We start from the raw sequence: 23,231 nt of genomic DNA on the forward strand, positions 1-23,231 counted from the left end.
CAGCAGTCTAAATGTTCAATCAACAAGGCCATATGGCCTTATTTCGTTTAATTTTCTGCAGTGAGATATAGTGATAGTGAATTGACTGAATTCGGATCGAGTACATCATGCCATGGAATATGCATAATGATTAATTAAGCAAGAATTACTTCGACCATTCCAATCTAAAAATTTTGAGCCGCCAGGAGGCGGAGCTCAGACGTATTCACTGTCACCAAATATTTTTCCTTTCCATTGACTCTTGAGTCTTTTATCTAGTTGAAACACCAAATGTCAAAATATTGCAAGGGTCTTGCTATGGAACTGGTGTGACTCAGCGAATCTGACTGTGTTAAGATGGAGAAACAATCTTTTAGGGAATGTGCTGGAGAAGAGCCCATGTATACCAAGTGAATGTGTGGGAGTAAGGGAAAATTATTTCAATTGCAAGAGAGGGTCGGGTTGACATGAGAGCTAGGATACGTGGAAACAAGGGTTACTAAAAGCAAGTAAGCAACTGTAGGATCAAGCTGTTGGCATCAACATTTTACTCTCAGACAATTGATGCTCCAATAATAATCAAAAGAGGATCACAAAGGAAAAAATATTCAGGCTTAGGAGACTTGAAGGAATATTTTGATATGTGAACTTCTGGTTGCAATTTTCTTAGGCTTTGTGTAAAAACAAAAATTTGATTGGATAAAAAATGACATTTAATAAAAAAAAATAAACAAGAATTTACACATTTTAATTTACTAAAAGACTTTTTTTGGTTTACTTTTTTCAAACATTAAATGTTAGAAAGTAAAATTTATATATCTTACCTTAAAAAAGTTTATGGTAAATCGCTGATTCGATAATACATCAAACTTTTTTTCTTATTTTCTTCTTCTCCTCTTAGTTCTACAACCTCCATGATTAGTTTTTATCAAATATTCTTTTGATGAAAGGAATATTTATGAAGTTTTACAAATTGGAAAATGAATTATGTGCCAATTGTGAATGATGGTTTTAAGCATCTTGCATTATTTATAAAATGAAATGTAGTGGTTTTGAAAATGTTAACTAAACTATATGACACAAAAGAAAATCTCGGAGAATCTAGTGTATAATCTGGCTTACAGTTAAAAAACAATAATAATTAAATTCTTGAAATATAATTTGGTATATAATCTGGCATATCATATATTACCTAGCTTATACTAAAGAGTTTAAAATCTCAAAGAATGTGGTGTATAATCTGGCACATGGTAAAAAAAAAAAGTCTAAATATGGCATATAATCTATAACCTGGCATATATAAAAAATTCCTAAATCCCGAAGATTGCGGTATATAATTTGGCATATAATACTATAATTATGAGATATAGGGCCAGTTTAGGATTGCGGAGGCTGATGAAATAAGCTGCTTTTGTTGTGCAAATAAAATAAGCTGCTGATTAAAAAAGAAGCTTAGCATTTGGTAAATTGTGTTGTTATAGTTGCTGTGAGTTTGAAAAGTAAAGTGTATATGTTTGGTTAATTTTATTACGAAAGTACTGTTTTATTATATAATGACCAAAATATACATAAGTTTTAATTACTTTTTATTTTTAGAATATGTTTAATAAAATTTTTTAGACATGTCTTTTTTCTTAAATATGTAAAATTACATTAAAAACTCAATTAAAAAAATCTAAAGAACTTTATAATATGTTACATAAAAATGATAAAGATAAAGATATGATTTATATATTAGGGTTTATGGATAAATAAGATATAATTATCTCTTTATTAAAATCTAGGGTTATAATAGGAATTTTAAAAATGTATGGCAACTTATTAAATAAGTTGTTTATGAAAAGTAACCTTATACCTATTTTTAAAAGCTGCTGATAAAATGAAGAAAATTATGAAATAAACTGCTTTTACAAAATTTACCAAACACTATTTTTACCGAAAATTATGAAATAAGCAATTTATTAAATTTCAACCACAATCTCAAATGGGCTCATAATATGCAATTTGCTTTACAAATTTCGCTTTTACTGAGGGAAAAAGGGTGAAACATCATTGTTGTTTGATAAAACTAATTAAAATCCTCCTGTTGTTTTAAAACACTTCCAAATTCCCCGAAATGTCAACTTTTTTTTTTTTCCTGATTGTATCATTTTACCCTCAGTAGTTGTTTGATATTGAAATATGAATGCCTTTAATTATTTGATTAATTGAATAAGTTTTTTTAATCATAATTAATTGAAAATTTATGGGAAAAAAGTAAGGGAATTGTCATAATTTTTTAATTAATTCTGAAAAATTCATGTGCATGCATTTTAATTCTAAAAGAATTTCAGAATTAATTGAAAAGTTATGACAATTCCATTATTTTTCCTATAGTTTTTCAATTAATTACAATTAAAAAATTATTCAGCTAAATAAGAGTAATGATACAGCCACAAACTTTTGTACAAACTTATTTTGTACAAACTGATGTGGCATGATAAGATTGGTTGAATTAAATATCACTTGGCCCGCATGATTTGTTTTTATTAATTTATATTTTTATTCAACCAATGAATTAATGCCACATCAGTTTGTATAAAATAAATTTGTACAAGAGTTTGTGGCTGTATCATTACTCGCTAAATAATTAAAGGTATTCATATTCCTAACATCAAACAACCACCAAGGGCAAAACGATAAGTCAGCAGAAAAAAAAAAAAAAGTTGACAATGATATATATAAATTTGTTCATTTGAATGATTCTTGTAGATATTTGTATATATATCTCTATAATTCAACTATAAAAGCAAGTTTTGCAACATCCAGATTTGGCCTGAGGTCATCAAATGATCAAATCATTGTATTTGTTTATCAATTGATGTGAAAAGAGTAGGGCGGGATAAATTAGAAAATTAGTTGATAGAATAATCAAAATAAAAACAATAGTTTCTACTTGGTGAAGAAAAGAAAGAGATATTTGTTACACTATACAATGTCGGTATGTTGACTACTTGTGTATTTTCTAAGAAGATAAAATAAAATTAAAAAAAAAAGTAAATAGAGCTTATTGGAGTACATATGCAGAGCTTATATACATACCATTCAGTATTGATTCACCAAGGCAACTATATTGATAAATAATTGCAACGATAATGACGGAAAACGTGGTTTCTTGAGTTCTTGGCCAAGTTCTTATGCAATGAGAGTGAAAACTGCATTGGTTGAGAAGGGAATCAAATATGAGTCAAAAGAAGAGAACTTGATGGACAAGAGTCCTTTTCTGCTTGAGATGAATCATGTTCATAAGAAAATTCCTGTATTGATTCATGAAGGAAAGTCCATTTGTGAATACCTTATTATCATTTAATACATTGATGAAGTTTGACATCACATATCTACTTCTATGCCCTCTGATCCCTTCCTTCGATCTCAAGCCAAGTTTTGGGCTAATAAGGTTGACAAAAAATGTAAGCTCCCTAGCCACATATCTCTTGCTAATTCCTTTTATCTTTTTTTTTTTTTTTTTTTTTGCTAAAGATTTTAAGTGACAACTCTAAATTATTTAGAAAATACTTACAACTATAGTTTGGAAGGGGATAATTAGCAATACCTTTTTCAAAAAAATATATATTTGATACCCTTTATCGAAATATTTCGCTCCTCCCCTCGTGATGAAAAATTCATCAAAACTCTAAAACAGGTTTGACCTTATTAAGGTAAAATAGTAAAAAGAATAAAACAAATTAAAAGGGGATTTTGATGGACGTTGAAAAGTGATACATAACAAATTAACAAAATACTATAGTTATTTAGTTAATATACTTTGTTCATATCCTATTTAAAGTGGCAAATAATGTGTCAATATTTGATTGATTTAAGTAATATTTAATTATTAAATCTTATCATTCATGTTCCAAATAGTGAATTCTATTTGTGACATATCAGTTGGGATGCTAAGTAATTATCCCGACTGAGCAAGCATAGAAACACTCGAAACATAATTAATTTATTGAAACAACATAGCAAAATTACGCAACTCTTACAATTTTTTTAAGATATTTGTTATTTTTCACACATTAAAATTTGTAAGAACCAAATATTATCCATCTAAAGTTTTTATTACACAACAGTCGTGGTTTAATCAATTGTTGAAGATTTTGTTTAGGGAAAGAAGAATATCCAGAGGCAGGAAAGAAAGAGATGATAGTTTTTTTAAGAACATGGAATGAGAGCTTGGAGACAAACACTTCTTTGGTGGAGAGAGTTTCAAATTTGTAGATTTGCACTGGTCCCATTCACAACCAACTTTTATAAATTCTAGACTCTTAGGAATTTTAGCATTGAAGCTGAGTGCCCCAAGCTTATCGAGCTTATTGCACGAGCCAAGAGATGCTCACAAAAGGAGAGTGTGTCTAGCTCCCTTGCTGATCCTCACAAGATCTATGACTTTGCTTTGGACTTTAGAAAGAAATTTGGGATCACATAGACAGTCCAAAGGCTATAGAGAAATAATTCAATGACCCATGTGATGTAATGACATTTAAATTATCAGTTTTTTTGAATTTGCTTGTTTAGCATAAAATTCTGGTAAGCAAATACTAAAACACACTTTATGGTAGCTGTTAATAATAAGTTGATTTTACTGATGATTTTACATCACATCAATATTGAACTTATGTTTACAATGTAAAGGAATTTGATAAAATTTAATTAAAGGATGTAGCCTTTAGGCTTATACAGATTGTCATTAATAATCTACTAAGACTCGTATACAAAGCAAACTATAATCTCAGTAAATTCGAGTGCGGTGAGCATAGAAGCCCAACATTTATTAACAATGGTAACAAAATGGCACTGCAACGGTCCTTGTCAGGATAACTGATTCACACCCAATATCAAAGGAAAGCAAAATGGTTTGACATTAGTTAAAATTGATAAAGAAAGACTAAATGAACCCCAATAATGCAAAAGTATGAGAATGTAGCCGGCACACAGCATAATCTTTCATTGGAATATATACAAAGTTTTAGCTTGTTTCCCAAGTTGATTATCGTACTACACACATACAGCTGTATGATGGATCTAGTGGCAACATTCAATTTGACCACAGGGTTGTTCTCAGATGTCCTTTGAATATATAGGGCAATCTCACTTGTCTTCATTATTGTAGGTGTTGAAGTGTGAGCTCTGAAACTGATTTTCAGAGATTCATACGACATGTCAGTTCGTGATTGGAACAGACTACGACTGGTCGGTTAAGATCATGCAAAGCCGTACGACAAAGCTGTTTGTTCATCCATGTGTGAGTAAGTGAAGCACGTGGTCATCACATGCTTACACTTAACCAATACGACTTTGCTGAGTGCCGTTTTGGAGCCTTCATTTAACGTGAAGCAAACACGTGGCTCAGAGGCTGTTATGTTCTGTTACAAGAGCGGGAAAAATCTGGGTTTTGGATTACAGGAGGATAGCTGACTGTTGGGGGGTTTTTCTGGGCTCTCTTAAGCGTGTATATATAGCCTTAAGAGATAAGAAATCAGTGTCTCCAGGCTGAACCACTTAAATGTGTTTTTCGTTGGTTGCTGTTCTTTAGTTCCTTTTGTGCATCTTTTATTGTTGCTTAAGTATTTCTTAATCAAGCATCAGAGTGTTTAGATAAGTCTTGGGGAATCTTGGTTGATTAAATTCGATCAAGGTCTAACAGTAGGCTCGATATTGCTGAGTCATCCAACATGTGACAGGGTTTAGTGTAGAGTAATTCACTGAGACATTTCGTCGAGCAGGTACTTCATTGCATCAAACACTTGATTTTGATAGCAATTATTTGCATTTAATAAAATCTGTTGTTTGAATTATTTAATCTCATAATCCATAATTAATTTCATAGCAAGGAGTAAATTCATAGATGGGATCGACGCATAAAGTCAATCAACTTCCTGTATCATAAGTTGCACCATTCGAGCCTAAATTTCGCTCAAGCTTCTAGTCTGCTGCGACGAGATGGAGTTTTTAAAATGTATAACTATATAAATTTTCTCGTAATTATAGTAATAAACTCCCTGTTGCGTCAAAATATAATGAAAAGAGATAAATATTGACAATGCATGACTTCATGTTCATGGCATGTACTGTCTCATGCCCAAAAGTTGCATTATGAAATTTGAAAATTCATGTCTTACCTTATTGTTTCTGGTAAATCACCAATTGAATATTGTCGAGCTTTTTTCATAACTTCTTCTTCTTCTTCTTCTCCTTCTTGTTCTACAACTTTAATCATGAATTTTATGAAACATCATTTTAAGGGGAATATTTATTAATGTTACAAATTAGAAAATGAGTTCTTATGTAAAATGTGAATGATGGATAAAGCGTCTAACATTATTTATAAGAAGAGATGTAATGACTCAAAGGCTATTAAGTAAATCTACAAAAAGGAAAAATATTTAAATCCCGAAGAATCCGTTATATATTCAAATATATAGTAAAAAATCTAAATTTCAAAGAATCTATTATATAGTAAAACATATAGTAGAAAAATCTAAATCTCAAAAAATCTAGCATAAAATCTTGTTTATATCTTTTTTTTTATAGAAATCCTGCTTATATCTAGTATATAGTAAATGATATGATATGTAGTCTTAAAACTTAAATTTATAGTATATAATATTGCATTAATATTATAATGGGTAAATTTCACTGTACCCCCTTATTAAACCGACATACTTCAATTTTCCTCACAAAAGTGTGAAAACTTCAATTTACCCCCTAAATATCATTATTTTTAACAGTTGACTAATGTTGACCAATTAAAATATGAGAATGCCCTTAACCCAATAACTAACAGTTTTGTGGAGTTAACAAGGATAATTTTATTTCACCCCATAAGGTCTGATATATTTTAAGTTAAATGACAAAAATAAATTTATCAATGAAAACCCTCAAATAGTAAATGACCTTTAAAAAGATAAATTAATTTTAACTTATATTTTAATTTATAAAACAATTATAATAACAACAAATTTTGTTTACAATATCACCACAATGGAACTCAAAAAAAATTTTTTTTACCCTTATCTTGAATTTAAATACTTTGTGAATGAATATAAATCATTAACCAATTAGTTGACTTTTACCATCCAAATTACCATTTTACCCTTCAAAGTATTTAAAAGATAAATTAACCCATAAAATTTATTTAAATTCCATTACTAATATAATTCAATGGATTAAGAATTAGAAAATATATAAAATTTAGCAAAATTCAAAAACAGAAGTCTTAACTCCTAATCCAAATCCTAAATTTTTGTCAGTTTGTTTTTTATTAATATAATTTGTTATAATATATTAATATAATTTTCTCTCTGTTAATTTTAAAAATCAAAAGGGTAATATTATAGGGTCAGCTAAGTTGCATTAGTGGTATGGTACCACTCTTTTTGTCTTTTTATGACCTGACTGTTAGATCCAACAAAAGAATTGCAAAAGTAAAAGCAATGGTAGGATGTATTTACTTAGGTAATTAACATTGCAGTCTCTCTAATTTTCTAAAATGTCAGAAATAATAATATTATTATTATTTTACACTCCCACCACATCAATGGTTATCCTCATCTCTACTTCTCATGCAACCCGTGATTCATATTTAGACTTTCAATTTTTTTTCTTTTTATCATAGTTTTTTTTATTTCTTTTATAAAATATTTTTATTTATTGGCTAAGTTATTAAATAATACGAATAAGGAAGATATAGGGAATTTTGAGAGCATTTTTTATTATTGATATTGGGTGATTATAATGTATGATTTAGTTGCGCATCCATGAGAGCTACAACCTCTTAAATACAACAAAGCCTATGAACTTTAGAAAGACAAATCCCTTAATTTATTCCACAAGTACATCAATATTTTATAAGTCTCTAATTATTACTGTTATTTCCATGTCTACTTCTATAATTAATTATCCATAATATTGAGAAAGTATATAACATTAAAATTGAGTATAAAAATTATTAGGAGATATTATTATCTTGTTTTTAGTGTAAATTGGATAAGGTTTTATAAAAATTTTGACAATATCAAAAAGAAAAATAAATAATTATTAAATAAATGCTTGGATAGTTGTTTAAATTTCATTATGGAGGTTATAAATAATATTTTTAAAATAATAAATTTCTATATGTAAATTTGAAATTATGTAAAATTATTTATACCTTATTACACGTACGAAGCTAATCAATTATTTATTTAATGTGAAAACAAATGCATTGTATAATATTTATTCTATTACTTAAATTTAAAATTATAAAGATTGAAACTTAAATTTAAAATTGTAAAGAATGAATTAATAGTTTATGGGAGAATACCTTTCAAAAAAAATTAAAATTAACTAACTTTTTAGGCTTCTAACGTAACATTTTTATTTTTTGTTGTCATCATAAGACAAAAATTTAGTCTAAAAAACTCATTTTAGGGTCTCCTTAGAGAAAAAAATTATTATCACATGATAATTTGGTAGCTTAAGTTATATTATTTGTAGTTTACTTATTCATGCGAAACACCTTATTGAGATTAAATTTTAGTAAAGTAAACTCATCCCACCATCTTTAATCGCATTCAGCAAGCCCTAATTGATTAGATCTTGTTTTAGAAAGTAAGATATAACTCTTTCTTTATTACAATGGTAAAGAAAAAGACAAAAACACAATATATATCCTCTTGAGAAAATGCAAGTATTATGTTTTTGAGGTTTTGTGCTTAAGAAATTAATTTAATTTATGTAGTTAGAAGACTCTTTTTTTTTTATGTTTTAGAAGAATTATATGTTTGATAAGGAATAAATTAAGATTTAAGATAGGACAAACTGATTTGAGAAGGAGATAGAGAGAATAAACTTTTTAGAATTTGAAAATTATTATATTTTAATTGGGGCTAATTGCATAAAATTATTAAAACATATGGTTTTTATTATTTATAGAAAACAATAGGGATTGCTAAAGAAAACACTAAATAAATTTTTAAAAATTTTGAAATTATTATATTTTTACTGGGGCTTATTGCATAAAAGTTTTAAAATTTATAGTTTTTATTATTTACAGAAAATAATAGGAACTCTTAAAGAAAATACCAAATTTGGGGTTTGGTACAACGGTTGCAAAATAATTTTATCCACTATTATATTGGTGTATTCTCTTAAGAAGTTAAAATTTTTAAGCTAATTTCACAAAACCCAAATATTTCAACAAATTTTGACAAACATTCAAACATTTCAATAAAAGTTGCTTTGCACGCAAATTGATAATATTTGTTTTTTTAATTAGTTAATTTTTTAACTGCAAAAGTGTAAAAAATTATTTCTTTTTTAAATGAGAAAAAAATTCACTTTTTTCTTTAGTTTTTATTTTCTGAAATTTTTTCCCCTTCTTCAATAGTTCAATTCCTTTTTTTTTTTCCTTTTTTTTCCACTAACTACATTTTTCTTCATCTGTTCCATGCTTTATCTTCTTCAAGCGTCATAGAGCCATGGCAGTAACTCGTAACAAAGATTTTGAAACGGGCGATGGTGTGCCTACACCCCTATTCTAAATCTTGGCCCCTCTTCTCCTTTAAACAAACCCTAGCTTCTTCCCAAATTTATCAATAAACCTAAAACCAAACTAATCATTGAAATCATCAACACCCATTGCTTGGATCATTGTATGCTTGGCATGGTCGCGCACGGCCATGGGTTTGTTTGGAATGGCTGTGCTCAGCCATGAAATTGCTTAGCATGGCTGAGTGCAGCCATGGGCTTGCTTAGAATGGTCGTGCATATCCATGGGCTTACTTGGCATGGTCACGCACTGCTATAGGCTTGCTTGGAATGGCCGCTCACAACTGTGGGTTTACTTGGCATGGTCGCACACTACTATGGGCTTGCTTGGAATGGCCACGCACGGCGATGGGCTTGCTTGACATGGCCGCACGCTGCCATAGATTTTGCTAGGCAATGGACATAGTTTGAATTATATATGTTGCTAATTAGGGTTTCAAGTAGAGTGTTGTGATGAAGACCAAGTCTTTCTGTAAGAAGGAAATGAAGATTGTAATTATTATACTTTGGTTCATAGAAATTAAGTTTCATTTTTAAATAATGGATTCAAAGTGGAATTGTAGAAATTAGATTTGAAAGTGGTGTGGAGTTGTTAAGTGTATGAAAGAGAGGGAAAAAATAAAAAGAAATGAAGAAGAAGCTGAATAGGTAGGGGAACAAAGTAAATAAAGAAGAAAGAAGAAGAGAGGAAAAAATTTTCCACTTTTTTATAATTTTTGAGATTTTGATTTTTAGATTATGTTATAATCTTTAATTTTGATTATGATATTGTTGATTTGGTCCAGGACAGAAGCAAAAGAACAATGAATAAGATAAAGAGACAAACACGAAATGAAAAAAAAAAAAAAGTAGAAGACAAAGAAGAAATAAGATAAAAAGGAAAAGGAAGACATAGAAGTGAAAAAATGAAAAGAAGATGAAGGATAAAAGAAAAAAGAATTTGAAAAAAAAATGCAGCGCAACTTTTAATTTTAATTAAGGATAAATTGTAGTGGATGGCATGGATAGTAATTTATTAGATTTCAAATCCCAAATCAGGAATAAAATTATTTTTTTCCAAAAACTCATTTCAAATTTTATTTTAAAAGATTATAACTGTGCATTTTTAACATTTTAATCATTACTTAAAAAAGGATTACTGTTCAAGTTTCTTAAGATTAATGAATAAAAATAATAAATATTATTTTAAGAAAAGTGATAGATACTGGATATACTAAAATATTTATAAATTATTAATTATTTTATTGCTTCACCCTTCAGCTTGATGTTTGGGAAGAAAAATGGCTTTCAATAAAAAAGAATCATTATTTAATAAGTAAAATCAAAATTTATAACAAATAATATTAACAAAAAAGAAACCGATGAAAATTTGGATTAGGATTAAGGCTTTGGTTTTTGAATTTCACTAAAGTTTATAAATTTCTTAATTTTTAATCCATTGAATTATATTAGTAATGGAATGTAAATAAATTTTATGGGTTAATTTGTCTTTTAGATACTTTGAAGGGTAAAATGGTAATTTAGATTATAAAAGTCAACTAATTGGTTACTTATTTATATTTATAAAATATTTAAATTCAAGATAAGGGTAAAAAATAATTTTTTATTTTCATTGTGGTGATATTATAAAGAAAATTTGTCATTATTATAACTTTTTTATAAATTAAAATATAAGTAATAACTAATTTAACTTTTAAAGATCTTTTATTATTTGGGGGGTTTTCGTTGATAAAGTTATTTTGTCATCTAATTTAAAATATATCAGACCTTAAGGGGCGAATAAAATTATCCTTGTTAACTTCATGAAAATGTTAGTTATTGGTTAAGGGCATTCTTGTATTTTAATCGATCAATGTTAGTCAATTGTTAAACATAATAGTATATATGGGGTAAATTAAAGTTTTCACACTTTTGAAGGTAAATTAAAAAATTGAAGTATGCCAATTTAATAAGAGGGTACAGTAAAATTTATCCTATTATAATTATCATATAAAAAATTTATAATTGTATGAAATAGGGTTTTGTCTTGGTTGGAGTGTTTACCTTACATTTCATCAACTAGTTAAAGTGATTATAAATGTAATTATCATATGAAAAGGTTGTAATGGGAATTTGTACTAAAATGTAATATACACCAACTTGGAGAATGCTACCCTATTGATGCTGTAAGGTACAACCATCTTTATACAATGAAATGAAAAGTTGGTTCAAGTGAGAAAAATAATTGAAAGTGTATATATAAAGGTAGGAAATAATGATCTAATAGTGAGCATTGATGTCCACCTACTCACCATATGATTAATATTTGAACACGTGACAAAATTATGTGGTTCGTTTTGAATAATACTAAAACTAAAAAATTCACCAAATCGCACCATATTATATTATCGCTCACCATAAATTAAGTAGGAAAATTTACCAATTTAACCATTTTCTAACTTTTAATATAAAAAAAGACCACACTCCAATTTTTCTTACAATAGCAACCATTTATAAGGTTCTCAAACCAAAATATCCCTAAAAACTAAAGAAACAAGACATTTTTCAAAACTAAATAAACAAAATATTATGCCCAATATCACCTAAGACATCTCTTGTCGCCCCAACTACACTCATAAAGTTCCTTCACTTTCAGCATTTCTTGAATTAAGGTGATTTCTTTTACCTCCAGCGGTAATTTTGTATGATAAACTTACTGCTTGTTTAGCGATGACCATTATAAAAAATGTCATCCTGACAAGCCATGTCCCAATAATTAATGTTTTTTATTTGATAAAAGTGATAATACAGCTACAAATTCTTGTACTAACTAATTTGGCATTAATTCATTCGTTAAATAAAAATAAATCATATATTCATGTGAATCAAAAAATATTTAATTCAACTAATTTTATCATACTACATCAATTTGTACAAAATAAATTTGTACAGAGTTTGTGGCTATATTAATATTGATTTGGTAATACAAAGATTAAGAAGAAAGAGAGATTAACAAAAAGGGGAGAAAAAGGACAGGAAAGAGAGAAGTAATAGAGGAGGAAAAAAATTAAAAATGAAAAAGAGATAGAATTAAAGAGAATTTTCATTAAACTTAAAGTAACAAAATTGGGCGAGCTGTGCCGCGAGTCAATTTCATTAGATGAGGCGAGTGGTGCAAAATATCAATTCATTTGAGGGTACCAAAATATTTCCCATGAACCGCAATAAGCTTCAGCTTAGGCTTGATCCAATCACAAAAATGGTGAAAAATGGAGAAAAACAAAAGTTTTTATTGCATATACTTTCACGCCAGAGCCTCATATTACAAATTATCAATAATCAATTATACAAGGATATGGATCAAGTCGACCGTCCATTAAAGAATACAATTGTTAATTAAATGTTAAACACAGATTAGAATCAACAACAAATGAAGCTTCCAAGATCCATCATTCTCCATTCTTTAAACCAATTACCATTTCCATTGTATTAAACTTCATACAATCTCTGTCACTAACTATGGAGTCAAGGGAATCAGAAAAGCTGGGATGCCACACAATGACCGCTCCCACCGTCCTTGGCACTGGTTGCAACATGAACCATTCTACAGCTGAAGAGGATTTATGGGTGCCAGAATTAAAGCCCACCAAATGAAGAGAATTAAATAAGTTTCAGAGAATCCAAGATGAACTACATATGGAACTAATAATTCAAATCATGCAAAATTAGTGTATAAATGAATGCACTACAAAAGATCAGCACATGAAACCAGTGAATGCACAGATGACAATTGAAGTCCATCTAATAGAAATAAGCATAAGCAGAAAATAATTTCTATCAAAAATAAATAAACAAAAGGAGTCACTACAGATACAACCAACTCAGAGCAAGGGAAAACAAATATCAACCAAGCTAAAAACAATAATTCTTAGGTCTCAGACATCCGAGGAAGAATTGAAGCAGCACAAACTCTCAAGCCTGGTGAAGGCGAAAGCTCTTAGGCGGCCACTGCGAATGTTTTGAGAAACAAGCCTTAGGATTAGTCATCATCAACAATACTCTTGAAAGACAATAATTGCCAATCATAAAAAGTAACATACACATAAAAAGTAGCAAATTAAAAATCAGAATTGCAATACTTATAAATAACATATGCAAATAATAGACTTATGTCCTGTGTTTTGTATAGAATCAAGGTTTCAGACATCCAAGGAAGGAATGAAGCAGCATAAGCTCTCAAGCCCTGCGAAGGCGAAAGCTCTTAGGCGGCCACTGCGAATAAATGAGAAACAAGCCTTCAGGATTATCATCAGAAACCTCAACACAAGTTCTTACATTGTGATTCTAACTCCAGGCATTACAAACCCCAAAAGTTCAAAAGCAATGTTTGAATTTTCAGTGATGTGTCACAAAGGCCTTTAAAAAAATTGAATTTTAAAAATTGCAAAATTAATAATATTTATTTTAAAAAAAAAAGAAGCAAGTCGATAACTGAGACACAGAACATTTTATCATAATGTGCAACAATTAGTATCCTGTCAATCTACCAACATCACAAGATGATTCAACAAAAACAACAGAAAGTCAAAAGAAATAACAATTAAAGCTAACAAAAAATACTTAAAGGTCTCAGACATCCAAGGAAGGATAAAAGCAGCATAAGCTCTCAAGCCCGGCGAAGGCGAAAGCTCTTAGGCGGCCACTGCGAATGTTTTTGAGAAACAAGCCTTTGAATTTGTCATCATCAACGCCAATTCAAAACTAAGAACCCATAATTAATATCGATTATAAACTTTTGAAAAAAAAAATTCCAAATTTCCCACCCTCAAATGATCAGCAAGCAACCCGGAAAGAGACTGTTGACAAAGTGAATGGGATGGATAAAAAATTAAATTTTAGGGACTTGTTCATCCCTAAAGCACTCTTAATCCCTGCTAAAGGGGCAGACGTATAGTCCCCCAAAGGAAAAAAAAAATCTCAACTCATCAAACCATAAATTATTTTCACGGGCATAACAAAAATTTCAATTATTTTTATTCATATGATAAAATGCATACTTGATACCCTAATTCTAAATACAGTGAGCAATCAAACAAGAAACTCAGAGCTTAAAGCCAATCGGCTAATTCTTAAATTAGGATATGCGAAGAGCTTCAAATAGACAAATGAGAGAGAAGATTGTATTATATAGTGAGGGGATGAGGGGTTAGGGTTTTGAGGGTGAATAGATTAGGGTTTTGGAAGATGGACGGTGAGGATTTTTTGGATGGAACAATCTAGATGGTTTCGATTTTGATCTGGCGGTGTTAATTGGGCTTTTGCGCATAGCCCAATTTTGTATTGGGCGAAAACTTTGGGCCAACAGGTAAACAATTGGATATAGATCAAATAGAGGGTAAACAGATAATTATGTTGAAATATAACGATGACATAGCGTTAAAAATCGATGACCAAACAAACGCATTATAAAGATTGAAACTTGGCTTTGGTAGCATTTATAACAGCTTGGCCCGAACGACTAAATAAATTATATGGGCTTTGGGCACCAACACATAACGTACCGCGAGTTTGTTCTTGAGATTGTTATCCATACGCTTTATTAAGTTTAAACAATCCAAAGCTTAGAGGACAGCAGCTCAAATTCTCACAAATGTATTGTGGGGGTATTTTTTTCCTCAATTAAATTTGAGTGAAGACAGTCTTCTTCCTTACCCAAGTGTGAGGAGTAGACCTCCCTCGAATATTTATAAAGGTTAAAATATGTGCAGCGCTCCATTAGCATTGATGTAAGTTGGTTCCCTCGAATATTTGTGAGGGTTAAAATCTGGGCAGCGCTCTATTAGCATTGATGTAAGTTGGTCCCAGTAATAGTCTGATTTGTAAATATCAGTTATAGTCTCATATAATATCAGTTGTAAGGGTTAAAATTTGGGCAGCGCTCCATTAGCATTGATGTAAGTTGGTTCGCTCGAATATTTGTGAGGGTTAAAATCTAGACAGCGCTCCATTAGCATTGATGTAAGTTGGTCCCAGTAATAGTCTAATTTGTAAATATCAGTTATAGTCTCATGTAATATGAGTTATAAGGGTTAAAATTTGGGCAGCGCTCCATTAGCATTGATGTAAGTTGGTTCTCTCGAATATTTGTGAGGGTTAAAATCTGGACAGCGCTCCATTAGCATTGATGTAAGTTGGTCCCAGTAATAGTCTAATTTGTAAATATCAGTTATAGTCTCATGTAATATGAGTTGTAAGTGTTAAAATCTGGGCAGCGCTCCATTAGCATTGATGTAAGTTGGTTCCCTCGAATATTTATGAGGGTTAAAATCTGGGCAGCACTCCATTAGCATTGATGTAAGTTGGTTCCCTCGAATATTTGTGAGGGTTAAAATTTGGGCAGCGCTCCATTAGCATTGATGTAAGTTGGTCCCAGTAATAGTTTGATTTGTAAATATCAGTTATAGTATCATGTAATATGAGTTATAATTTGAACAATAGTCTCATGTAATAAAAAAAAAAGTTTAAACAATCCAAAATTTATAAAACAATAATATCGTAAATCGCTAGTGAGAGAGTTATTTTTCTTATATTATTTTATAAATTTTAGATTCTCCTATATATATTTTGAGTTGCAAAAATTTAGAAATAAAATCTACTTGACTATCAAACTTACACTGTTACATCATCACTTCTTTAATAATAGGAGCGGAGTTATTTGTGGGCTGTAGCCTGTCCAAAATTTTGAAAAATTTTCAAAAATTCCATTGTGCAAAGTTTAAAAAATTGTCATTACTCTATATTTTTATTTACAACTTTATCATTCTATATAATTTACAGCTTTGCTATTCATGTAAATAAATAAAAAAGTGAGTATTTATTTTATTCTTTCATAACTTGCTTTCTTTGTTTCTTGGGTTCTTGGTGCTAACATGCTCAACTTCTTCTTCAATTATTCATCTTCTGTTGGTAAGAATATATAATAAATTTATTTTTTATTTAATCATTTACAGTATATTTATTAATTGTAAGGCAGTAAAGACTTTAACTAGTTCTTGTTCTAATTTTATTGCATAACATTAAATTATCGTTAGGTCAAATCATTGAATTTTAGCAATTAAAATTTTAAATTGATTATTGATAGATCATAGACTAGAGATAGTTATTTCCATGAAAGAAAAGAAGGAATCCGGGAGTTAAATCAAATTGCTTGATTTAGTGGGTTATCAAGACACCACTTCGAAATAAGATGAAGAATAAGTTTATGTCAAATTGTATAGTTATCTATAATAAAAGAGAATTATAGACATTATCAATTTAAATTTAATAATAGATAAATTTAATTTTCAAAATTATAGTAAAACACAACTTAAATAATTTTTAATTATAATTAAATTACTTTTGAGATTCGATTTATTTTCTAATATATTAATAAAATTTTCATTAAATTTTATACTCTTAATTACGATAATATTTGGACTTGGAAAAAATTTAGCCCACCCAAAAATCTTTTCTGGTTTCGCCCCTGTTTAATAGTGTCATTCAAGAGAGAAGTGATAGATGCTCAAACGCCATCCCTAGTGTGAGCAAACCACAAGCTTGACCATTCAACCGATATTAATAAAGAATATGGATATAGATGCTACTTCGTTCAATCAATTCGATCTATTGAGATGATGCTAGATGTTGTAGGCCTACACAGGCATTCATGTGGGATTTGGTGCAAAAGAAAAAAAAATAAATTAAAAACGTGGGATACAAAAACGGTCAAAAAAGAATAAAGATAAAAAAAAAAAAATTGCAGATATTTAAAGCACATTCAACACACCGGGCCAAATCCTTTCCTTTATGAAGAGGTAAAATGAATTAAAAGCGGCACGCCTACTATAACTTATTTCCCAAAATGCCCACGAAACCTACCAATAACTTCACCAAATTAGATTTCTGCTTTGATCATTTTGGTCATTTCTCAGTTCAGCCAACCCTCTAACAGATGATTTGTATGTAAAATAATATTTTAGAAGCAGCTGCCACCTTAACCTTAGCAAACATTCTTTAATCTCCCCCACACTCCAGTCATTTTCAGTCTCTATGAACGATATAATAACATTTGAATCCCCGTATTATATATATTTTTAAATAAAAACATAGTTTGTCTATCTTTTATCAAACAGGTACCAATCTCTTTTTAAATACTAAATTACTATTGTATATCAAATTTTGATCATCATAGTATAAGAGTTATGTAACTTTTATTGAAGGAAAAAAATAAATCTAATTCGTTTTGCTTTATGTGATTTTTTCTTATTTTTAAAATTCGATCTCGTAATAGAGTATGAATTATTAATTGATAGAGAGAGGTTAGTAAAAGATTTTGTGATTTTCATCTTAAAATGTATAATTATTTTTAATTAAAGAATTATACTTAAATTACAAATAAACAAAAATAAAACAAACATTCAACTAATGAATCTCAATTGAATTGAGTTCATGATACAAGATGTTCTAGATATATTATTTAGCACTTATATCTTTTAGATGAGAACTCAGTTTAAGTAAAAATAGTCAAAATTTCACTATTAAGGTATAGAAAAGTGTACCATTCGTTCTTATATACAATCTATTTGACAAATAGACAATTCAATTTATGATTCAATAATTAAAATTTATTCCACATATAAGTCACGATGTATACCTATACTCTATTTATATTATGTATCGATATACTATATATTGTAGACTTCTTATACAAAAAGTTTATGAGTGATCATCATAATAAAACAACGCATTGACATTAAACTATAATGCGGCAATAATTAGAACATATTTAAAAACTATAAAGGTAATTACTTTATCTTTTTCCTAACATTAATAATGAGTAATAATGTTTGAATTAACCATTAAAAAGGATGCTCTGAGCCATTCGAAGATGAATTGGTATCAGCCTGCTGGGTACTTTGTTAATAATAATAGACCAATTACATCTTTATTTAGAATAATATAAAATATCGGGGAGCCGATGTTATTAGCCACTCTATAAACATTAGAAAAAGGTGGCGGATTAAAGTTGGAGAAAAAGCAAAACCGAAAACCCACAAAATCATCATTCCTTACAGCTCATTTGAACCAAAGAGCGCCTCTCTTTCTTCTCTCTCTAGAAATGGACTCAAAAGCTACAAGTTTCAAGCATTCTTCACTTTACTTGCTTTATTTACTCATAGCAGTCGAAGTAAAACCATTTCTTGATGGCTAAGCCCCAGCGTGTGTATCAAGTTTGGAAGGGACGCAATGTATTGATTCTTAATCCTGCACTTTTCTGTTTCTTGTATGTGCTGGTTTTTGATACTCTTAATGGCTTCTTTTGCATTTGGGCTAGCTCAGTTTATGCTATAAGCTGGGGGGTTCTTGTTAGTTTATTGGAAAATCATCTGGGTTTGGTTTGGTTTGCTGTTTGCTGCTATATTTTATATAGTTACTAGTTGTTGATTTGTTTAGTTATTATAGGAACAAGTTTCAACGGGCTCTCTTTGATGTGCTTTTGATGGAATTCCTTTAGTTATTTTAGAATTTGTGGGGTTTTGCCAACATATATAATGAAGTTGGATCATGGATTCATGGTTGCTAAAATGGGATTTTTGGTCTCGGAATTTTTTAGTCAAGTGTGAGAGCTTAACAAATTTACAACTTGATTACGCATGTACTTTGTAAAACATGTTTTGTGAATGTTATGTGCTAGCTTTTATGTTGTTAATGTATTAAACTTTATTGTTAGTTTTGCAAAATTATTGTCTAATTTTTGTAAATTTTGGCTCAGGGACACACTTATATTTCACGGCTATAAATAAGAGAATATAGAAAACCAACACGAATAAAAGTAGCATGGATGTGCATTTGGCATCCAATCATTTCAGTGGCATTTGGGTGAAGACAAGAAAATACACTTGCATATAGAGATGAATTTGTGTATGTGTGTGTATATTGTGAGTTCTATGTATCATAGAGCTTTCAGCCAACATTTTTTGTAAAATTTAGATTTCTAGGCTTTCAATTAAATTATCTGTGTAATTTTGTATGCATTATGCTGAAGCATAGAAGACAATTTATACTGTCTGTTCATCTGTCTTATCTTGTTGCTCATCTTACATGGGGTTTATTTTCTCCCCCTCTATTAATCTGTCAATATTTATCTTTATTGCTGCCATCCTTTACTTGACTAAATATCTTCTTTGGCTTCTATGCAGAAATTCATGTTTAATGGGAGGCTCATATTTGGTCCAGATGCTAAGTCAATAGTGGTCACCTTGCTGCTTATCCTTGTTCCAATTGTGACCTTTTGTTCAAATGTTGCAAGAAACCTCCTTCACGAAGTTTCAACATATACTACAGGTTATGCAATTATGGGGGTGGCAATTATGCTCACAGTCTATGTTAGTTCTTCTAAGCTCTCTAATGTAGCCTTTGGTATTTGTTACTCTGTGAATTCTACCTCTGTTTTGAAAGGATAGTTGTTCAAAAAATCTCTCTCGTGCTCAGATTTCTGAAAAGGGGATAAATGATGATTTGAGAAATTTAACAAAATATTGCTTGATGTACCTCTCACTTTCAAATAGGTACAGCCCTTCGGAAATGAAATTTGGACATTTCTTTTTTACTTTGTTTTTGACATACTTATTCATTTGTGTCACCATACACTTGGTTTTATGATCATTGTTTCTTACTTCTGTTTTAGTCTTCAGTGATTTCAAGCAACCAATCAACTGTAATCCCTTATAGTTAGTTGGTCATATTAGGTGTTGGTGCTGCTCTTTCTTACTTCAGCCCGAGACCCAGGCATTGTTCCCCGCAATTTACATCCACCAGAAGAAGATGTTACATATGACTCTTCAGCTTCAATTGAGACTGGTGGTGGAACTCAAACACCAATCCCACGAGTACCCCGAACAAAAGAAGTCCTTATCGATGGTCGTATAGTTGTGAAGGTGAAGTATTGTGACACTTGCAAGTTGTATCGTCCTCCCCGTTGCTCACATTGCTCTGTATGTGACAATTGTGTGGAAAGATTTGATCACCATTGCCCCTGGGTGGGCCAGTGCATTGGGCAGGTATGTTCTTCAAGATTTCATGCTTCTTGCAGCAGTACTCAACTTTCTTGATATGAGCTGTAGTGCACAATTGATCTTGCTTCTATCATAAGCCCACATTAAAGCTCTTATCATATATTCTGCATTTTATGCACCATGATTATTGTTTCATCTGAAATTACCAAAAATATGTTTTCAGAAAATCAAGCCAGTCTTTTGGAATTGCTACATATCCGCGTAATACAAGACATCTGAAAATTAAAATACAAGACAAGAAAAGTAGTTAAATGAACTCAATCAGATGTGCCAGTTAAGGATATGAATTTTTCTATTTCCTTTGTACGTCTTATTGTGAGCCTCATACTAATTCGGCCAAGTGTTTGTATAAACATGCAGCGCAACTACCGTTACTTCTTTCTGTTCGTCACTTCTTCAGCTCTTCTTTGCATTTTCATCTTCGCAATGTCAGCTTTGCACCTAAAATATCAAATTGATTATTATGGAAATGTCTGGAAGGCAATAAAAGAGTCACCTGCCTCAGTCATACTAATGGCCTATTGCTTCTTCTTCCTTTGGTTTGTTGGAGGCCTCACCTGCTTCCATTTATATCTCATATCCACAAACCAGGTCAGTTTTGCTTTTATTGCTTGCACAATATTCCTATAGTCAAGTGCTTTATTTTGGTAGCTAGTTATAAAGGAGTTGGATCTGTAGCTTTTGTTCCGTTTCATTTACTTCTAGGTGCAGATCATGTGGCTAGCAAATTTTTTGAAGCAGTATTATAGGTATAGCCATTAAATCATACCAAAAATAAGATGTATGTGAGAACATTTCACGCTTCTATAACATCTCTACTACTCGATTGTGAAAGGGTAAGGGTTAGCAGTTCCTTTTTATTGTACCTAAATTATGACAAATCTTTGGCACTAGGTTAAAACATTTTGAATGTCAAAATTATATTGGATGTTGCCAAAGTTGCTGTATCTCGAGAATAACATGTAAGTTTGAATGAGGGAGGATAGATTCTCTTTTCATGTAAAATTTTCTAATTCTAAACCAACTTCTTTAGACCACATATGAGAACTTTCGCTACCGAAGAGAGGATGGGGTCCGCTTATACGACCGGGGTTGCTTGAACAACTTTCTTGAAGTATTCTGCACCAAGATAAAGCCTTCAAGAAACAACTTCCGGGCGTATGCACAAGAAAACGAACCAAGGCCTCGCACTCGCACCCGCACCACCCCAGAAGCGGAAACTGACAGACGAGCAAAAGTAGAAGATGACCGAGAGATTGGTGGTGATCTCCTGAAAATATCCAAGCGCCGCGATGTTGAAGAAGCTTAACACAGTTGCACAGTCAATAGAAGGAATGGAACAGTCACAAGTTGCTTCCAGTGTTGAATTTTGAACTGTACTGGCAACGTTGCACAGCAAGAACACGATTAAAGCATAAGTTTGTTAGAGAAGTGGGGGGCCTGGAGACTTTTTCATTGATTTTTCCAAACAATCAAGAGACAGCGATAGCATTAGAATTTCAGAAGACACTGAAACAGTATAGTGATTTTTTTTTTTAACTTTCTTTAGTATTTTTTAAAACTTTTACCAATGTTTATAATGCACAATTTTCAGAGTTTTTTTGCCGTAGTGAGCTCTTCTGATGTATGATCTTATGGAAGTTTTGGCTTATCCTTTTGATTTGCATGATTTGGGAAATTATAACACATGATCAATGTCCATTGTTACTAAATAAAATAAATTCATGATAGGTTGCTAGACCATCGGTGATGACTAATGACTATGCGCCTTTGGTCCAGGCTATTAAGGATTATTTCAATTTGGATTGTCATGTTTCCATCTCCCATATCTACAGAGAAGCCAATTTTACTGTATATTATATGACGAACCTCTTTTTATCTCTGCCTCTTGGCCTTCCTGTGTATCTTAACTCCCTTTTAGGTGTTAGGTCTCTTTTGCTGCATGACATTTACAGGGTTTCTTACCCCCGTTCTATTCTTCTTTAGCTCTTTTTAGAGACCTAGGTCAATCAAAAAAAAAGAAAAAAGAGCAAGATAGTAATTTAACTATGTGATTTGAAGATGATGGTGATATCTGGATACCATATTCAGCTAGGGTGTCATCAGATAATTAGAAAGTCACTAAAATTCGATAATCTAATGTGTCTAGTTTGTAGGGTAGGATAATACCATAATTTTTTTAATTAATTTTCAAAAATTATTGCCACACGGATTAACTAGTATAGAGAATTTTTGAAATTCATCAACTCATCATTTGTAATAATAAATAATAAAAGAATTATTAAGGTGAAATATTTAAAAAAAGTTAATTCCATCAGGTTTTTCAAGACTTATGACGCAACATCATCGATTTATTAACTTTTATAATGAATTTTTACACAATGGTTGAGATACAAATATAAAATTTGATCTAGACGTAATAATATTATCAAATTGAAATGAAACATTATAGTTAAATAATTATCTCCATTAAATAGTTTGCCAATGTTGCGTTTTTTTTTTTTAATCAAAATCATTTTAGATATATTAAATTTCAATATATCCGACGGATTTTTATTTAATTTATGTGAACAACTAAAAAATAATGAG

General features: G+C 30.4%; 1 protein-coding gene, 4 non-coding genes and 2 pseudogenes across 5 annotated transcripts; 3 read left to right on the forward strand and 4 right to left on the reverse strand.

Annotated features, from left to right (window-relative positions):
* The first annotated feature begins 270 nt into the window (after window positions 1-270).
* Window positions 271-482, forward strand: LOC102613397 (uncharacterized; annotated as a pseudogene).
* A 2,631-nt stretch (window positions 483-3,113) lies between these two features.
* On the forward strand, window positions 3,114-4,447 carry LOC112498556 (probable glutathione S-transferase parA; annotated as a pseudogene).
* Window positions 4,448-13,459: 9,012 nt separating this feature from the next.
* Window positions 13,460-13,583, reverse strand: LOC112496478 (small nucleolar RNA SNORD14). Its single transcript, XR_003063041.1, has one exon. It is a non-coding gene; the product is annotated as a small nucleolar RNA SNORD14 (small nucleolar RNA).
* A 140-nt stretch (window positions 13,584-13,723) lies between these two features.
* Window positions 13,724-13,846, reverse strand: LOC112496475 (small nucleolar RNA SNORD14). Its single transcript, XR_003063036.1, has one exon. It is a non-coding gene; the product is annotated as a small nucleolar RNA SNORD14 (small nucleolar RNA).
* Window positions 13,847-14,153: 307 nt separating this feature from the next.
* On the reverse strand, window positions 14,154-14,278 carry LOC112496477 (small nucleolar RNA SNORD14). The gene has a single exon (XR_003063040.1). It is a non-coding gene; the product is annotated as a small nucleolar RNA SNORD14 (small nucleolar RNA).
* A 62-nt stretch (window positions 14,279-14,340) lies between these two features.
* LOC112496440 (small nucleolar RNA snoR99) lies at window positions 14,341-14,450 on the reverse strand. The gene has a single exon (XR_003063003.1). It is a non-coding gene; the product is annotated as a small nucleolar RNA snoR99 (small nucleolar RNA).
* Window positions 14,451-18,600: 4,150 nt separating this feature from the next.
* LOC102612894 (protein S-acyltransferase 8-like) lies at window positions 18,601-22,330 on the forward strand. Its single transcript, XM_006464479.4, has 5 exons — window positions 18,601-18,815; window positions 19,767-19,952; window positions 20,316-20,627; window positions 21,003-21,233; window positions 21,676-22,330. Exons 1-5 carry the CDS (start codon window positions 18,771-18,773, stop codon window positions 21,949-21,951), a joined length of 1,050 nt encoding a protein of 349 aa, XP_006464542.1. The 5' UTR covers window positions 18,601-18,770; the 3' UTR covers window positions 21,952-22,330.
* The last annotated feature ends 901 nt before the right edge of the window (window positions 22,331-23,231 follow it).

Source organism: Citrus sinensis, chromosome 7, assembly GCF_022201045.2.
Source record: "Citrus sinensis cultivar Valencia sweet orange chromosome 7, DVS_A1.0, whole genome shotgun sequence".
NCBI classification, from domain to species: domain Eukaryota; kingdom Viridiplantae; phylum Streptophyta; class Magnoliopsida; order Sapindales; family Rutaceae; genus Citrus; species Citrus sinensis.